The sequence below is a fragment of the Aulonocara sp. 'chitande type north' Nkhata Bay genome, linkage group LG13, assembly GCF_057382095.1.
Source record: "Aulonocara sp. 'chitande type north' Nkhata Bay isolate Kocher_YH1m ecotype deep benthic linkage group LG13, A_spYH_male_GT1.1, whole genome shotgun sequence".
Lineage (NCBI taxonomy): Eukaryota > Metazoa > Chordata > Actinopteri > Cichliformes > Cichlidae > Aulonocara > Aulonocara sp. 'chitande type north' Nkhata Bay.
The window spans coordinates 13934357-13946556 of record NC_141356.1 but is presented as its reverse complement, the minus strand read 5'-3'; the positions used below and the strand labels follow the sequence as shown (position 1 = coordinate 13946556).

At 37.9% G+C, this 12200-nt stretch overlaps 1 protein-coding gene across 2 annotated transcripts in view; it reads right to left on the bottom strand.

The window, feature by feature from the left end:
* Positions 1-4853: 4853 nt before the first annotated feature.
* Positions 4854-12200, bottom strand: part of gfra1a (gdnf family receptor alpha 1a) — a 112596-nt gene continuing 105249 nt past the window's right edge. For both annotated transcript variants that reach the window (XM_086258785.1, XM_086258786.1), the window contains 2 exons: positions 10220-10267; positions 4854-8723 (listed from right to left, as the gene is read on the bottom strand). In XM_086258785.1, the coding sequence (XP_086114911.1) occupies positions 8571-8723; positions 10220-10267 (201 nt within the window). In that variant the 3' untranslated portion in view covers positions 4854-8570. The remainder of the gene's footprint in view (positions 8724-10219; positions 10268-12200) is intronic.

Sequence of the window (12200 nt, the reverse complement as noted above, 5' to 3'; positions counted from 1 at the left end):
TGGCTACATGCTTCATCTGTGGGGGTTGTACCTTGATCCTAACAAATGACAAATTCTGTGGCCACAAATCAGAAATCAGTCCAACAACTAGTAACTGTTTGAGAGAAGAGGCTTAGATGGAGATCTACTTTGTCTCGAAATTAAAACATTTTTAAGAAGATCAAATCTAAACTGTAGTTTCAGATTTCATAGAACTTAATGACCTCTAAAAATGAAAAATGTCTGAGGAGGGTCAGATAGGACACCTCCTGTTACTTAATATATACAAAGATATTACAACCTGAGGGACAGAACTATTATTTAATGGGAAGCATCTTCATTTCATCTCAGCCAATATGACCAAGCAAATCTCATATAAGACTTTCAAACATTAAGGAAACACACAAAAACATGTGCAGAAAGCTTCTACACTAAAAGAACTTCCAAATGGCACCTAGCGAGGTAACCATGCAGATTTTGAAGCCAACATTCAAAATTTAGATTGTACCCATGGCCACACTCTAAAGTCAGTAACTATCATGCATTCTTTGTTTCTTCATTCAAAACAACACATTTTAGTTTGCAGTAGGTTTATTGATTTGGACCTATTTGTAAGCGCATCCATTTAGTTTCCATATGCATTTATACCAATTCATTTCTTTTTTGCTTTGTGACTAATCATTGATTCTCTTACCTGCCATGAGCCCTGGGAGTTGCCAAACAAAAGATGGCAGCCAGGGTTTAAAGCACTTAAATACATAGAGGGGATGATTGGACCGCACCACCACTTCCTGCTGAAGGGGGAGAATGTGTATTTTCTTTGATTTAAAAAAAAGCTTTTGTATTTGATTCAATATTTGTCTTTAGGGTTTAGTGGTTTTGATTTTCTTCTTTGGTGTTTAATTTATTGACAAACTGGACTGTACCGCATCGTTTTTGTTGTTTACGACTGTGTTTTGTTTAGTTACCCCCTGTTGCGTCATAGTGGTCTGACCTGCCTTGTGTGTCATTTCCTGTTTAGGTTGGTTATGTTTGGTTTGTCAAGTTCAAAGTTTCGTTTTGTTTCTTTGACCTCTTTTATGAGCTCAACATTTATTGTTTTGTAAATATAACTTTTTGGGTTAAATAAATGAAAACCCTCTTTTTCTAATAAGTCCACAATGCAACAACTGCAAAAAGAAAGCAAACAATCACCTGGAAAAAAGCCATGAAATGACCACAACTACCATAATTATCAAGTCAAGTAAATTCTAAACACTCATTGAAAAACAAAAAGAAAAGTACAGAATTTGCCTGTGCAGTAATTCAAGCATGGTGTCAGTCCGGTCAGGCTAGGACGTCACGTCTAGAGGCAGATTTGCTCTGCCTACAGTTGCTGCAAATCTGCAAACTAATTTGCAAGGCATCTCTACACCGGCCATGTTATGTGCAGTTTCTGACTTAAACGCCATACCTGTTGTCACTGATGCCTCCTCTAATATTTGCTGGGTTTTGCTAAAACTCCCAAAATCTTACTAAATATATACAGTGTCACCTTAGATGGAAGTATTAACCTTCTTTTGAATATAGTGGTCCTATGTTTCATTTGTATTCTCTTAAAAACAAATCAGCATGATTCAAGATTTTGATGAAAATCTCTTGTGGAAATGACACCTTTGTATTCGCGCTAGGACCAAATTCTAGTTCACTAAAATACGCGGTCATTAATTTGATTTTGAGAGTCAATTCTTAACTAAAATGAGGTGAAGCTCATTCTTGTCGATTTTATGAATGATGAAATTTGCATCTATAGCCAACCACTGTTCTTATTCTAAAGTTATTCCATTTTACTGCACAGAAGCCAGGTGATGCCTGCTTGTGCCCCACAGCTTTAATCACAGCACATTCATGAATGGCGTTCCACAGTATGAAAAAAATGGCTTTAATGACTCTTAATAGGCTCAATTTCTGAATGTGAAACGTTGCCTGCTATCAAAAAGTCATATTTTCCACATTTACTGGATTTTATCATTTGATAGCTGTCTTTACAGTTTTGTTTGGAAGCTGCAGGTGGAGTGGGGACTAATTTTAGGATTGTATGTCATGTATTTGTGTGACTATTTTATAGTCTATATTGTGACTTTCAGATTCAGCACCACCTGCCCAGGGGCTCGTCCATGTAAAGTAAACTGGGTAGAAAGAGACTTACAAAGGGGAGCTATAAGGTTGAGATTTATTATTTTAATTGGTACCATTCCAACATGTTAGATTTTGGTGCTTTGGTGTTTTCATTAAACATAGACTTTTGTTTTTAAGCATGTCTCACACCTCAGTAATCCACACTTTTCCTCCAGGAAGTAGAAAGAAAATGTCACTTTTAATTGTGTTATCTGCTCTTTGTACCCCCTCAGGGTGGAACAGAAGCAAAGACAGGTTTGTAAAGTGGACAGAACTGAAGGGTAAAGTATGTTTTTGGAACAAATTAAGTCTTTCCACTTGAGGCTGCCATATTAATTACATCATTGTAGTTATTCTACTGTATATTCTGCTTGATTCTCGGACATCGAAAATGTCAATGCAAGACTAATCTTTGAAGGAAATCTGAATTGCCAGGGTGAAGAGAAACAGCCAGTATGATTCAACTTGTTTCTTTTTCCACAAATGGACTCCAGATGAAACAGATTATAAAATAAATAAGTTAATAGAAAATGAATGTAAGCAAACCTACAAACAGTAACAGATCTGGAATCCCCACTGTTCTTTTACCATATAAGTGAAACAGCCTTTATTTTAAACTGATGTAAAACAAAAACATCAGTTTGTTCTACAAAATAGATTTTTCACTAGATTTGCAAAGTAACTGGTACAGTAACCTAGATAATAAAGTATAGTTTAACAGGGATTTTGGAGGTTGTGCATGGTGGACCTCGACAGCAGAAAGTGGATTAGCACGCACAGCAGCAGCTCTAGATAGCCGAAGTGGAGTTCAGTAGACTGTATAACAAAAAGTTGGGTAAACTGCTAGTTAAATAAATACATTTGAATAAATATCAATAGTAGTAAGAGTTTCCATTAACTGAGCAGGCACAGTTTTGTTTTGTATGTGGATGTTTGCAACTTTGTTACAGTAAAGGAATAAATAAATGACATCTGTGTTGAAACTGGATATGGAAATGTATTCTTTTGTTCACTTACGCTTTACAAATGCTGAACACAAACTTCAGACCAGAAATGAGAGTCAGCAAAGGAGTGCACACTTCACTTATAACTTTCTTTATGTTCCTATTGCGACCAACGGTTGTGAACTGGTCTCCTTGGCAATAGTAAATAAATAAATTACTGAAACCATTACATTTTCTTTCTGCGTGTATGAAATTTGTTGTATAGTTAATGGCTGCACATAAAGAGTGACTTGAACACAGTGGTAGAGAACGATGTCCACGGATCACCTTATTTTAGGCATTAAAAATACTGTGAGTCAGATATTTTTTGCAGCTTGTTGCATTAAGTGATGTGGCATTTATGTTCACTTCCCCAAATTAACAAATTCTTGGCTAATGGGTTTCCAACTGCAAACGCTTAACACAGTGCTTGGTATTAATGGGTGAGGATGTGCAGTTCACTTAATGGAAGAGAAAGTAAACTCAAATGTCAGACTAATTTGATGACATTTGATGACGATGCACACAACAATTTCCCCCATCGTGCTTTTCTATTATACAATAATGTTTTATTCATATTGCTTAAAATGCATCTGCAGATGTGCCCAATGCCAACTATCAACTCCACTTTTATGACACATTTAGCCATAACTGGGAGCTCGAGGGCCAGTATTTACCTGTTCAAAGGAGTTTTTCAGCCCACTTTCTGAATCTCTGCTACAGAAGTGCTCCAAAGCACTAAGTATTTGGAAACCTTTCATGAAAACCGATTCAGATAGGAGGTGGAAATGAGGAGGGACAGACAAAAAGTGAAATGCTGGAGGAAGTTTGGCCTCACAGTGCAGTAGGTCAGTTTTTTTGTGCTTTTTCTAAAGTGGCTAAAGTGTTTTCTTGGTAGGGAAATTTTAACAGTGCAAGGTAATTTCTTTATGCAGTTAACGTTACACTCAAGTGTTTCCAGAAAATCAGCAATAAGACCACTCGAGCCAGGTGCTTGAGTCCAACCCACATATTAATGACTCCTTAAGGATTATTAAGTGCAGTTGACATGAATATTTCCTTGCTTAAAAACGCCAAAAAAAAAAAAAAAAAAAAAAGCCAAAAAGTCCAAGTCTCGGCATGTGAACCATACTTCTGGTCATTAAATTATTTAAAATAAATAATGGCCCCCAAAGCCGTTGAATGGAGGCTCTGGTGTCGTAGACCCCAGCCTCTATTGATCTTGTGCTTAGAGCTTATATATACATAAATAAGATGTAATTGATCAAAATGCTGCACATTATCTGTACAAAAAAAATATCTACAGGAGTATGGATCTTGCCTTCTTTCTTTGAAAGTTTTTCTTAAAGTCCAGCACCTGCCACAAAGGTCTCTGGTATGCGTGTACCCTTTTGTTCCCCGTGGTTCTGTTTCTCAGCACGGTGCCTCGGATAATATAGTATTGCTGTGTGCTCACTCGGTCTGCTGTGACCCCTCCTCCTCACACCAGTTGGTCAAAGCTAAAAAATTGTGCGAAACCTCAGATGACTCTTACTTTATCTTTGGGTTTCCTCTGGCTTGGTAACCCAGGGTCAGCTGCATTAACACACATGATCTTATCGGCCTCTCTGGATCACCTCACACGGCCTCAATGTTTCTTTAATCCTGCCCGCCTCACCTGCCTTTCCCACGGGCCCGGTGCCTACCTTTCATGTTTCCACAGGGAAATAACATCACATACAAGCAGTCTGGGTGATTTAACAGTTTTTAATTATAACTTTTTGTACAACAGATTTTACATTTTCACAAGCTAAGAAGTTGATGATGCCACATAGCTAAGGGAGTCTGCAAACTCAAAATCAAAAGAAGCTGGTATTTCTGGTATTTCAAAAGAACAAATGGGACTGTGAAGGACAGCAAATATTTTTACCATCTCTACTGTTTGTTTGGTCCAAAAGTGGGGATCCTTTCATTGTGAGGAAGTGTCCCCAGTTTTGAGGCCTTCTGTGATCAGAAAGCACTGAGTCACTCTCATATTCCAAAGACCACGAAGACACGGCTCTGGGATTCAAATATAAAATGATCACACATACTCTAAGACACAGTTCTTAGAAATGCAATCAGTCCCAGGCAGGGCTTTTTGTAAAACAACAACTAATAAGATTTCTCTTTAACTTTCCATCCAAACAGACATTCAGTTTGTGGGAATCATCCCACGTCCCCAACCATCTTCAAACACACCATGAAAAAATCCTTCCAAAGCATGGTCCGGAATATATTTGTCCTTAAATATTGATTTCTAACACCATGCAATGAGTTTTCTGTCTTCCTTAACTTCAGCATAAAAAAGAACCATTTAAATCTTTAGCAGGTCCATCTCATTAACTTCAACTCATCAAAAGAGCACAAATTAGTAAAAGATAGAAAAATAAGTGTAATTTTTATCCAAACAACAAACAAACAAAGAAAAACCTGTCAACACTGCATTTTAGCAACGTCATAAATGGGGCTATGGTACAAAACAGTATGCTTAGGAAATACAGCTGTTTTTAAGGTACAGTAAGAGAGTTATAATGATATCCTCTGCCTCAGATGCAATAATATTCCATAATCATGTACATACTGAGAGAAATATACATTTAAGTTGTTATAAAAAAAACAATATTCTGGCTTATTCAATGTACTCTATGTTGTATCTGAATGTCAAAATAGCTCACAATGCTCTGAAATAGAATATTATCAGACATTTATTTGTCCAATTCATAGTTTCAGCCAAGTACATACAGTGCATATACCATGTTTATGCTCGGTAAATAACATTAAAGTTCTACTATACATTAGTTGTGTTTTGAGAAGCGACATAAACCTAAGCAGCGAGTGATGAGTATCTTGTCAGTGGCTAGTGCTGAACATGCCACAGAGATGTGTGTAAGTATCCTGATCACAGAGAAATCTGTCAAAATTAAAAGCTAAGATTTTATTTGCCTCCAATGGAAAAGCTGGAAAAATGATGCCACAATGCCGTGTTTTTCCCTTTTTTTAATTTTTCCAGTAGTCATCCAAAGTAGACGCACAAAACCATTAATGATTTCCATATAGATCAGAAGACAAAAGTAACCATTTGCTAAACTCCTGCCTGTGCTTAAGGTGTCAAGCTTTGAAGTCTGTTCAACATGGCAAAGTGGTGTTCGTCACGAAGAGCAATTTAACAATATTTGAAAAGTAGGAAGGGTGGTATCATCTCTTGACTCTAACGTTCCATTTCAAATACCTAAATCAACTCTTAAGTTGATATTCTTTATAATTCAAATTTGAAAATTATTAGGTTATTAACAACTAACACTGTCAGATCAGGACTCTTTGCCCTCAGGAGCATCATCCACGGAACATTTACCAAAGTTAGCTCTCATTCTCAAAACTGTTTCTAGTTTTCCAAGTTTCTAATGATGACATATTAGAACAAAATAATTTGCATTTCCAAATCTGCTAAATGCATGCTCACGGTTTCCCTGGAACCACAATAGGCTGTCTATTGTGTGTGCGTCTTGTTTTAAAGCAGCTTGTACTGAACTTTGGATACTTTCTTGTTATTTGTTTGTTTTTGGAACTAGAAGTGACAGATTAGGACCACAGAGTCAAGTGCTAAGCTGTTAGCTAACACTAACAAGTTTTCTTAGGAAGGTGCACCCACAGACTGAACTGTCACACTGCACAGACACATATACCTGTTGATAATATTCAAGTAATATACAACTAAAAGATGAGAACTTCCGTTATTAAAACTGGACTTAGTGGACAGACTATTGGCCAAATTAACCACACAGGAATCTTATTGAATAAGTGATCACACTAGAAATGCTCCAAAAGGTAACAACACCACGAATATGGCCGAGGGGTCAAGTTCAGTGACCTGAATTAGCTGAGGTGAAGGCTAGCAAACATCTAGCATATTTCAGGCAAACAGCACAGCTTATATTAGGAAGCAGAGTTGGCGTGTAGCCTGCAAGTGTACAACAAAAACCCTCATTTGAGGTTCTCGTTCTCTAACCAGTAAATGTTAATTACGTAAATAAGCTTGTTAGTTAGAGATTATAAAGTATCTGTGACAGATCTTTGCTACTTAAAATGAAGAGGAAATTCTGCCTCTTTTATGTCATTTGAAACTCACCATACTGGAATTAATTAGCAACAGTGACTACGGCTTATGGGGTTTAGCAAATGGTCAGCTTAAATTTAACATTTCCTCTCTGAACATGCTTTGACAGTTTTACAATTGAGGCAATAAGTTGTAACACAGAAGTGACAGAAGACGATGTACTGATGGATGCATGAGTTAGTGCTGATTACACTCTACAGCAGCAAGCCTGCTTTTTGTCAGCTCTGGTTTTTGTGGGCTCGATGCAGTGGCGTTCATCTAAGCAAAAAGGAAAATTCAGGTAAAACTTTAGCAGCTTCTCTCTTACCTTCTCCAAAAGAAACATTAAACATGGTTTGGACAATTGCAAGTATGCACAATCACTAACGAGTGGAGTGGATTCAGCCGTCCACAGCAGCGTCCCGACCTGTGATCGCTGAGCAACACGCCGTTTTATAAAGTGAAGAAAGGGAGCCGAAAGCCTCGGACCTAGTGTGTTGCTGTGTGTTTCTGTCTGACTGTGTGAAAATGTGCATCAAGTGTTTGTGGGACTTTGCCTGTGTGCTTCTGCCAGCGGCAATCTGTGTTCAGTATGAGCTACAATAGAAACAGTTTGGGCGCCAAACTTCTCTGACGTTTTAAGTTAATGTATTTTGTCCTAAAAAAAGAAAATGACTTTTTTTCGTCAAGTGACATTTAATTCAGCTCATAAAAATGTAAAATACCAGATCACGGCATTATCAAAACAGACACATACCACAGAGGAGATGGAGTAACACCTAAAAGGCTGCCCAAGTGATAATATGTAGCCATTACTGAACTCACTGTGACTTTTAAGCGAAAGATCCCACCTATAGCCTCAACACACAAACAGACATGGGTGAAAACTGATCAGACAACTCTGAAAATTGATGTTCGTTTACATTGCGTTCCAAGAGTCACACGCTGTGGTTTATTGGAATGTAGTCCTCCAGTATTTTCTCATCTCTGCCCAAGTGAGCGGGGTACGAAGCTGTTTTAAATCACCTCTTTCTCTGACTAACCCAACGTGAGCACACAGTCAAAACTTGAATTAACATGTATAGCAGATCACTGTTTTAGCACACAGCAGCAATGCTAAAAAAAAAAAACAAAAGAGAAGAAAGAAAGAAACAACAAAGCTTTTCAAAAATTCATTAAAAAAAACAACAACAAATCAAAGCAGGAATTAAAAGACAGAATCCAAGAGAAAAAAGTACAACAGGTCTAACTGAAAAGAAAGGATATAATTCCTTGTTTGTCTTCTTCTTTTATACAAATGTGTTTGTCAGTCTGTTTGTTGCTGGGAAGTGACGCAGCTACAAATTGCCTTGCCAGGAAAGCACCGGCAGGCTGCAGTACCACAGCCAGAACAGCGGGGGCAGCAGGGAGGCCAGGCCCTCAGGCCGTCTGGAGGCAGCCGAGTTTCTCAGGATGGCGTTGGAGGTACTTGGACCATCTATCTGAGGGTCCTGTTAGACAGGTAGACAGAGATTGGAGAAAATGAGCTCAGCGTGGTTCTGAGATGTCCCAGAAAGATTATGTTCACAATATGCAGCTGGCATTGCAGAGGAAATTAGGAGGAAATGCAAATGCCTCAACTTTTGCTTATTTTTATTTTATTTTGTTAATATTATGCCTACATACTCATGTTCACAATGTTTAAAATGTCTTCAGCATTCATTTGGTGTGGCACACTAAACCATGAAAGGTTGTTTTTATAAGTAAAATGCCACCGTGGAAAGTTAAAAAGTAAAAGTGTGTGTGCGTGCTTAAATTTGCATGTGCACCACGTGCTGGTATGTGTATACAGGACTTCACCAGCGGTCTTTGGCTAATAAAGCTGCAAGCTAACGGCTGGGTCATCTCCCCAAGACCTGGCCCTGCCTCTATTAAATGTCAGTCCAGTGCATAACAGTGCCTTATTATTGTACAATGACATTTACAGTGAACTTTAAAAGCCACCAGATAAGCAACGATCCCATTTCAGCCTCAAAGGAAATACAAAGAAGAGGAGTTTACAAAGAAGGCAGGAAGGATTGCTGTGGCAATCACTGTCAGATGGAGGTCAGAGACTTTCAGCTGGGTCAGATTAGAATTGGTGATGATATGATAACTTGCCGATTGCCTTGTGGTCTTGAATGAAATTGTCGTATCAAATGAAAGGGCATAACAGTTTGAGCTTTCACCACCGAAACAAGTTATAGGTTCTCTTTGTGCGATACTGTATCTCAAAGCAAATCTTTAATAGCAGTTTTAACCTGTAACATCAATATAAACCAAACGGCCACCGTAATAAAACCTCCCGTCTAAAAAAGCACAGGTCCCCCTCGTGTCACCAAAATAACCCTGACGCTTCGGAGATAGATACAAGACCTTTATGGTGAGTTTTCTTAGTGTGCTGTGGTGTAGATGCGGGGATGTTGGCAGCACATCTTCTGTTTCTGTTACTTTAAAATGAGTGAGGAGGAGAATACCTCACACATATTGTGGGATACTAATTTGGACTCAGGGCTGGGTGAAGACCTTATGATCATGTGAACAAGTGTGATATTATTTATTTGGGTGGTATGTGTCACAGTAACACCCACATGTATACCAGGAACACGTTTCCCTAGCAGAATCATTAAATTATAACGAGATTATCAATGTTAGTTACTTTGCCTGTCAGGGACAGCGTGCTGTGGATAGATACTTGCAGAGCTGTGAAACATACTTTAGATGGATGCTTTCCACTCTAGTTATTAACTTTTACTTTAATGTCAAGGTTTTGGTATAACTCTTATCAGAAGGTCTACATTTTGTTGTTTTGTAGATGCCTTTTTAACCGTAAAAGGTTTACTTAAATACATCTCTAACCTTACTCAAAACACATAGTTGCTCTTCATGTGCTAGACATTCAGCTTATGCTTATTCTTCACTTTATACAATAGATTTGTAGTACAACATTCACCAACATTGAACTTACCACACAGATGACGCCATCGGCACTCGAGTTTGACTGCGATTTCTGAGCCTGCAACAGAAGGATACAATCAAACATCTCAACCTACAATCAAGCTTATATCTGCAAATGGCAGTCGGGTTATACGTTACTGAAGTTTCAAGGTCGAGAGTCTGAAGTGTGCATGTTACATCACAAAACAGAGACTGTCAGCAGAGAATCAGAAGCAATTCATTTGCTTTGTTCAACAATCAATGCAGCAATATAATTTTAATTAGACTGAAAATATTCTGTCAATGTGTTTTCACAACAGGTGAAAACACACGGATCGGTGTTCAAACACTGTGACTGTGACTAAACTTCAAACAACTATCACATTCATTCTGTGCATTTATGAAAGCTCGGTGCTGCTCTGATCATAAAAACAGATTGGAACCTGAAGCTGAATTGGAAAAATCTACAGTAACCTTGCAGAGTTTACGCTGAGAGCCTGTTAAACTTTTAAAGCCTCTGATATTTACACAAGAAGAACGAGAGTGAGCGCAGGGGGACAGTCAAACCCCCACTCTGATTTGATCTCAGATTTATCATTCAGCAGCTGTCACACACTCGAATACACTGCCTTTGAGTCCCAGTCTGTCACACACACACACACAAACGCTTTCACCGTGTGCGTAAATGAAGGTTAGGGACTGTTCTGTGATGACAACCATGACGGATAATTTGAAGGCTTAACTTTTTTTCATGATTATTACGAGAGTACTATTAAAATTACAGCATACGTAGATATCATACCAAACGCAGAAATGCTCTGTGATGCAGAATGCAACTCTGTGGTTGAGCTCAGCCAACCATGACCATCCAGTTTTTCAACAAAATGCTTGCTGGGTTACTTAATTACTACTTAATAACTGTGTGTCAGCTAATATTAGTGTCTTTCATTTTTTATTTAGGAAAAAATGTAGAAATGTATTTGTATTTTGTTAAACAGTGTTGATTATATCTAACAATATATCATACAATCACATAAGGCAAAGGTACTAAACTAGAAATTGCTTTTTACATCTCTAGCTGGTATTTCAATCATACAAAAACATACAAAATACAGTCCTGATCAAAAGGGACGGTCGGTTTAACTGGAAATAACTTTTGTCATATCTAAGAGATCATCTTTAAAGTAAAGAAGCAGCTTCATTATGACAACTGTGGTTTCAGTGTTGAAGTTAACCACCAGAGCCCAGAACTTAACATTACTGAAGGTTATTGTGGCATCATCTTGACAGAAAACAGAACAAAAAGTCAGCAAACATCCAAAGACTGGGAGTTTGAAGTCTAGAATCCAAAATTCAAATAGAACAGAAACTAATGCGCCGCAACCAGCGTTGGAACATACATCAAAACCTCTGAGTTCACTTTGCACGAGATAACTGTGAACAGGGAATACAAAAGAACATATTTAACTGTGTTGAATTCAGCGTTACTCGGCACAGTACATGAAAAAAATATATAATGGAAAAAAAGAGCAGCAATGGAAAAAAAGAAACATATATAACATCGTGACAATCATGTCCTCTGGGTCTAAGCTCTTCAGGCAAATTTCTAAACAGATTAGAAGTGATTACCACTTTTGCTGATTGCAAGCCCACCATGAGCTGATTCACTGATTGGCAGTGTAGACCTTGTAATCAGCATGTGAACATCTTGTATTTTTGTTGTGCATTTGGTGAATTAAGCAGCTGGTTATGAGTTTGCTACCTGTTTTTCTTTTCTACCTCCAAGAAAAGAAACTTTATTTTTCTCTTTTCTTCTAATGACCTGCACACTGAATATATGTATTGAGGATGGATGCTGTAAGTGAAACGCCTGTGTGTATACAGGAAGTAGGTGTGACAGCATAATAAATGGCTCCTGTATACAGTATAGTGAATTCAGGCCAAAAATAGGGACGCACAGAATGTAGCAGGCATAGTATTATAGAAAGTGAGAATGTGTATTTTGTTATTAT